General features: G+C 37.3%; 1 protein-coding gene across 1 annotated transcript; it reads left to right on the top strand.

Annotated features, from left to right (window-relative positions):
* Nucleotides 1-2,740: 2,740 nt before the first annotated feature.
* LOC100030110 (olfactory receptor 8D1-like) lies at nt 2,741-3,953 on the top strand. The gene has a single exon (XM_001379665.5). The coding sequence runs from the start codon at nt 2,880-2,882 to the stop codon at nt 3,951-3,953; it is 1,074 nt and encodes a 357-aa protein (XP_001379702.5). The 5' UTR covers nt 2,741-2,879.
* Nucleotides 3,954-6,550: the final 2,597 nt, after the last annotated feature.

Raw genomic sequence — 6,550 nt, 5'->3', positions numbered from 1 at the left:
AGAAATTTATGACATATGTTAAATGTAAATTGGGAAGCACTGGAAGATGGATGTAATGGGTGGTCAAGGTTTAATGTGACTTGACCTAACAGGATACCTCCCATACAAGATAGAGATCAAAATGGATCTCTCTTCTCAATCTCTCTCTCTCTCTCTCTCTCTCTCTCTCTCTCTCTCTCTCTCTCTCTCTCTCTCTCTCTCTCTCTCTGCTCCTCTCTTGAGGACTAGTTAAAAGGTGAACCAAGACACCCTGCAAGGATGTAATGAGTGACCAATAAGATTTTGTGTGACTTGGTCTGGTAGGGTAATTTCTACAAACTTAGTGAACAAGTTCTCTTTGAGGTCCCCTAAGCTGGGACAGCTTGGCTTGTTGGTAAGGGGTAACACAGCAACTGTACCAGAGGGAAACAAATACCTCAGGAATGAAGAATGTCTTTTTGCCAGAGATTTTGCTTTAACCTGACTTCGTTTGATGGTTTCCCCCTCTGGGCAGACTTCAGGAGAAAGAGAGAAAGTCTGTTGTTTAGGTCTTGGTTTTGCCTAAACAAAGTAGACTCTCCTCTAAGATATCCCCCATAAAGCTGATTTCCCTTAGAGGCTAATTGATCTGACTGCTTTAACTTCTTTATAAGTTGATTTATTGGAGTAAAATGGGGACTAATTTGGATCAGGAAAGTGAGTATCAGGAGCTACTATCACAATAGCTGACAGTCTTCTGCCCTTGGCCCCAGCTGAGGCAAATGTGAAGATCCTCCCTAATTGAGATGGCTTAATATCTAATTAATCCCTAGGCTAAGAAACCAATCAAGTCACTAGGAGATTTGGATTAAGGGTCCACTGCTGGCTCAGTTTAGTCCATCCTCAGGAGAAAACCTTCAGGTAGAATGATTTGATTCAGTCCCCACAAGTAGACCTTCAAGGATTGAGGAACTAGATATAGGAATTCTTCAATGGTTCTTTCACTGGATTCACTTTTAGTTCAGGATTTGCTAGCGAAGTTCAGGTGAAAGGTCCAGAGATCCCTCTCCTACAGAGTTCAAGCCTACAGACCCCTCTGCTCCAACTATCTCTAGCCAGGTTCCGTTGGCTCACTCAGAATCGTCTCTCACCAACATTCCATCTCTTCCTGCTTTTTCTTGCATCTGTACATTGCTTGAATTCTTTCTGTAAATTCCTTTCCTCAGAAAAAATCTGGCTCCTTTAGATAAAAATTGTTTTATTTTGTGTATTTTTATCTCTAGTTCCAACCACATACATGGCACATGATGTGTGTGTTTCATAAAACTTGTTGGTTGATTGATGAATTCAGTGTGTCTTATCTAAATATCCCGTTATCTGCTGTATTTTCCAAATAGCACCTACTGAATAAATGATTATTAACTGATAAAATGAAAGAATGAAAGATTTGGAGTTCATGTCAGGGAATTCAAAATCAGCTTGCGAAGATAAATGCCTCCAAATTGTGGATGACCTTGATAAAGGTATTTGAAAGATACTCAGTATACCAAATGGAGTCCCAATGACTTTTGAGAAGAGTAACATGATCATATCTATATTAAGAAAGAATATTTTGAATGTTATATGAAGTATTCATTGGAAGGGAAAGAGAGAGTACAGAATTGAAAACCAGTTAGGGGCTTTGGTAATAATAGTTTGCAAAAGTCATAATCTGAGCTTGTACTCCTATGGAAGAAATGGGAATTTTCAATTGAGAGGCAATATGTCATGTAGAGGATCAGACTTGGAATCAAGAAAACCTGAGTTCAAATCTAATTGTGATACACTCTAACTTCATAACCATGAAGAAGTTACTCAATTTCTTGGTGGCCCCAGACAAATCTGAAGGAAGAATTTAAAGATTATCTTTATTGCTTAATTGCTTTGTTGAAGGAATTATCCTGGCAATCATTCACAGCAATGACTTGAGAGCTTTTCTTATTTGCCAGACATGGGGGTAAGAAGGGAAACTTTAAAAATATTTGATTACTGTTTCTGTTGTCATTCAACATATTTGTGGGAGAATATCATGAAATGGAATTTGCTCTTTTAGGAAAGTGATGTCTTAATTTTTTGTTTTAAAAATGTTAATATTTATCCTTCCATTATATGGTTTCCAAGGAAATTCTTCTTCCCACTCCTTCCAAATAACTATTTTTATCTCTAAGAATAAAAGAAAAGGAGAGAGAAAGGAACAGTTAAAGACAAAGACAGGGAAGGAAAAAGAGATCAAGAGAAGAGTGGGAGAGAGAATTCAATAGAACAAACACATAAAAAATCCAGCACTAATATATATTCATAATTCCCTTTGGATTATTCTCCATTAATATCTTTTGGAATAAGCTATCTTATAGTTTCTATATTTATGGGAAGTATTATTTATGTTTACAAAATGTAGAAATTTGATTTATTTCTTTCTCTCAGTTGTCAGGAAATCCAATAATCATTGAATGTTTTCCCTTGATCTTTCATCTAGATCTGTCTTTCTACCTATGTACTATTTTCTCAGTAACTTGTCTTTCATTGATCTCTGCTACTCTTCAATCATTACCCCAAAAATGTTGGTGACCTTTTTATCAGAGAAGAACATCATCTCCTACTCAGGTTTGGAAGGAGTGGGAAGAAGAATTTCTTTGGAATCTGTATAAAGATCCATGTCCTTCCATTTGAGCAATTTTCTGGTTTGTTTTTTACTTATATCCATTATTTTGTTTCATCATCATCTGGTGCTGAGAATCCTTAATGAGACTCAGTTCTTTATTATGAAAAATGTTTTTGTTGTAGATGGTATTTGTGGTGTTACTGTGTAATGGACTTGAAATCTATTATATAAATTTACATTAATATTTTAAGAATACCTGAAGGCATTTGGGGATCCTAATATGAGTTCAAGAATAAGTTTTATCATTCATGAGTTCTTAGGTAAGCAGACACTGTCAAACCATCAATTTTTTCTAATAGAATTTTTCTCTTCCATTTTCACAGATTACCACCTCCACTTTCAGAGGACAATGGATAAAGGGAATCATTCTATAGTGGCAGATTTTATCCTTATGGGATTAACAGACAAGCCAGAATTTCAGATCCCTCTCTTTTTACTCTTTCTAGAAATATATATTATTTCCTTTATGGGTAATATGGGCTTAATCTTACTTATCTGGATAAATTCTCAACTTCATACCCCTATGTACTATTTTCTCAGTAACTTATCATTCATTGATCTCTGCTACTCTTCAATCATTACCCCCAAAATGTTGGTGAGCTTTTTATCAGAGAAGAACATTATCTCCTACTCAGGGTGCTTGACCCAGTTCTTTTTTTTCTGTACTTTTGGTATTGCTGACTGGTACATGCTGACAGCCATGGCCTATGATCGTTATGTGGCCATCTGTAGTCCCCTCCATTATCACAGTACCATGTCTCAGAAAATCCGTTACCTGTTGGTGTTAGGAGTATATGTCATGGGGACTTTGGGGGCCATTACTCATACAAGTGGTTTATCTAGACTGTCCTTCTGTGGAAACATTTTTATTAGTCATTATTTCTGTGACATTCCTCCCCTTCTGAAGCTCTCCTGCTCTAGTACCTACATTAATGAGCTTTTGGTGATGCTTCTTGTTGTGGTCAATTCATTGGTAACCACTATACCCATCGTGATCTCTTATGCTTTCATCCTCTCCAGTATCCTCAGCATTCATTCTGTTAAGGGCAGGTACAAGGCCTTCAGCACCTGTGGATCCCACATGGTAACTGTTGCTGTCCTGTATGGTTCCATCATTTTTATGTACTGTTGGCCTGAATCAAGCAACAATATCACTCAACAGAAAGTGGCTTCAGTGATCTACACCACAGTCATCCCCATGCTCAACCCCTTCATCTATAGTCTAAGGAACAAGGATGTGAAAGATGCACTAAAAAAAATCAAGAAGGACTGGATAGTCTCCTGGTGCAATTAGCAAAATTAAAAGTTACTGAGATTGTGACTGTTTTCTGCTTCTTCACACTAGTGTTTTATTCTCTTTCAGTCACAAGTGAATTTTGGACAAAATTACAAAACTATGAAAGACATATTTTTCCTTGCCAATTTCCCATCTTGACTGTCCCACGTACCCAACTGCCAAAAAATTACATCATCAGGGTTCTTCCCCACTAAAAATCTTTTTTTTAATCTCATTTCCCCCAATTACATTTTAAAACAATATCCAACATTTTCAAAGAATTTTGAGTCTTGAATTTTCTCCCTCCCTCCCCACTGCCACTTCCACTACCCTACATTACAGCAAGCAATCTCATATAGATTTTACATGTGCAATCTTGGAAAATATTTTCCAATATTAATCCTTTTGTGGAAGGAAGCTAAAAAAAAGAAATTATGAAAGAAAGTGAAAACACTTTGTTTTGGTCTTGTTTCAGAATCCATCAATTCTGTCTTTAGAGGAAAATGGCATTTTGGGGGAGATTGTTTTGTATCATTGTATTCCTGAGAATAGCTAAGTTGTTCATATTTATTCATTGTACAGTATTCCTGTCACTGTGTACAATGTTCTGGTTCTGTTCATTTCACTCTACTTCAGTTCATGTAAGTCTTTCCAGGTTTTTCTGAGCTCCTCCTGCTCTTCATTTCTTACAGCACAATAGTATCCCATTACAATCTCTATTTTACTCTAAATACTCTAATTTGCTAAGCCATTCCCTAATTAATGGATAACCCCTCACTTTCCAATTCTTTGTCCCCACAGAAAGAGCTACTTTAAATGTTTTTGTACATATAGGTCCTTTCCCTTCATGTTTTTTTTTTATCTCTTTGGGAATTGTAATGGAGGGAGAGGAATGTAGTCCCCCACCACTGAATTCAGGACCAGAGTGTGATAGAGATGGAATGGAGTCAAAAGGTTCAGAGATGGGATAGATTGTTTTCCCTCTCTCTTTCCCTGGTAAACCCCACACTGGTTGCCTTCAGAATTACTGGTTACTGTTCCCTCAGAGACTTGGTTGAAATAAAGTACAAAACAGGTAGCTCCTCCCTCTCTGAGGAGAGAAGTATAACTCCCCCACCCCTAACTCCAAGTCTCCCTTCTTGGGTACTATGAAGCAAGGACTTGATCTAGTAAACGGCTATTTATTCTAAAGGAAAATATGCAAGGTAGGGCAAGTGAATTTGTGGGATAAGGTAGTGGGAAGGTGGGAAATAGAAAGTCCCTAAAGATAGCAATTGAACCCCTTTCCCCAAGTCCTGCAAGGTCAGGCTCTGGGGTCAGTTGTGAGAGTTGCTCTGATTCCTAGCTGTCCTAGCTATATATTGAGTTCAAGGACTATTTAGAGGGATAAAGAAGAAATATTCCTGTGGTGGATAGCTTTCTGAGAAAGTCTTATCCACTCTTGTTTTTCTTCCATTGGATACTGGGGTCTGGCTTCACAGGAGGATGGTCCAGGCTCAGAGGTTAGCTCAGATCAATCTCCCTGTTGGGCTTCCCAAAGAGAAGTTAATTCAACTGTTTTGATCTTCTCAGTTCCTCTGTTCCTTCTCCAGAATTCTCTCTCCTTCCTGCCCTTCCCAGGCTCAAATTGGTCTTCCAGCATGATGAGTCTGCTTTCTTCTTTTACGGAATCAAACCTAGTAATGGTTTTGCTGGGCAAAGGGTCTATAATGTTTTATAGTCCTTTGGTTATAGGTCCAAATTCCTCTCCACAAGGATTAAATCAGTTCACAACTTCCCCAATAGTACATTAGTATCTCTATTTTCTCACATCCCTTCCAGGTTTTGTCATTTTCCTTTTCTGTCATAATAGCCAATCTGATAGGTATGGGCTCAGAGTTGCTTTAATTTGCATTTCTATAGTTAATGGTGATTTAGAGCATTTTTGCATACAATAGAGAGCTTTAATTACTTTGACTGAGAACTACCAATTCATAACTTTTGACCATTTATCAATTAAGAAATAACTTGTATTCTTATATATTTGATTTATTTCTTTATGTAATTGAGAAATGAGACTTTTATTAGAGACTTGTAAAACATGTTTCACACTATTTTTTATTAGTGTTTTACTCTCCATCCAATTTCCCCCTCTTAGTTTCTGACCTCCAACTCCCCTAATTTGCCCTTTTTCCTATCAATACCACCCTTCTTCTCTTCCCACTAGAAAATCTTATTATAATATACCACCCATGTCAGCCTTGCACCAAATCATGTTTCCCCTTCAAAACTTGCCTGTGCTGAAATGGGGCATTTCATATAATGAGTCCAGACACACAGAGGTTCAATATAATGGAACCGGTATTTATTTATTAGTTTTTTGATTAATAAATTAATTTACTGGCCAGGGCAATCTTTCCTACTGAAAGATGAACTGATCTGAAGTTACAGGCAGCTTTTATATGATTACAGATGTGCAGAATACAGAGTGGGCTTACATAATACCTTGCATACTTTTCCTTATAGGGTTTTCTTGTCAAAATCAAGTAAACCATATCTCACAGAAGCAGATGTGCCATTAGCATTATGTGCAAAATGTCCAGTACAGTCCATTGTCATCAGGGAGTCATTTCCTC

This window comes from Monodelphis domestica, chromosome 4 (genome assembly GCF_027887165.1).
Source record: "Monodelphis domestica isolate mMonDom1 chromosome 4, mMonDom1.pri, whole genome shotgun sequence".
Taxonomy (NCBI): Eukaryota; Metazoa; Chordata; class Mammalia; order Didelphimorphia; family Didelphidae; genus Monodelphis; species Monodelphis domestica.
This window is presented reverse-complemented; position numbering and strand designations above follow the sequence as displayed.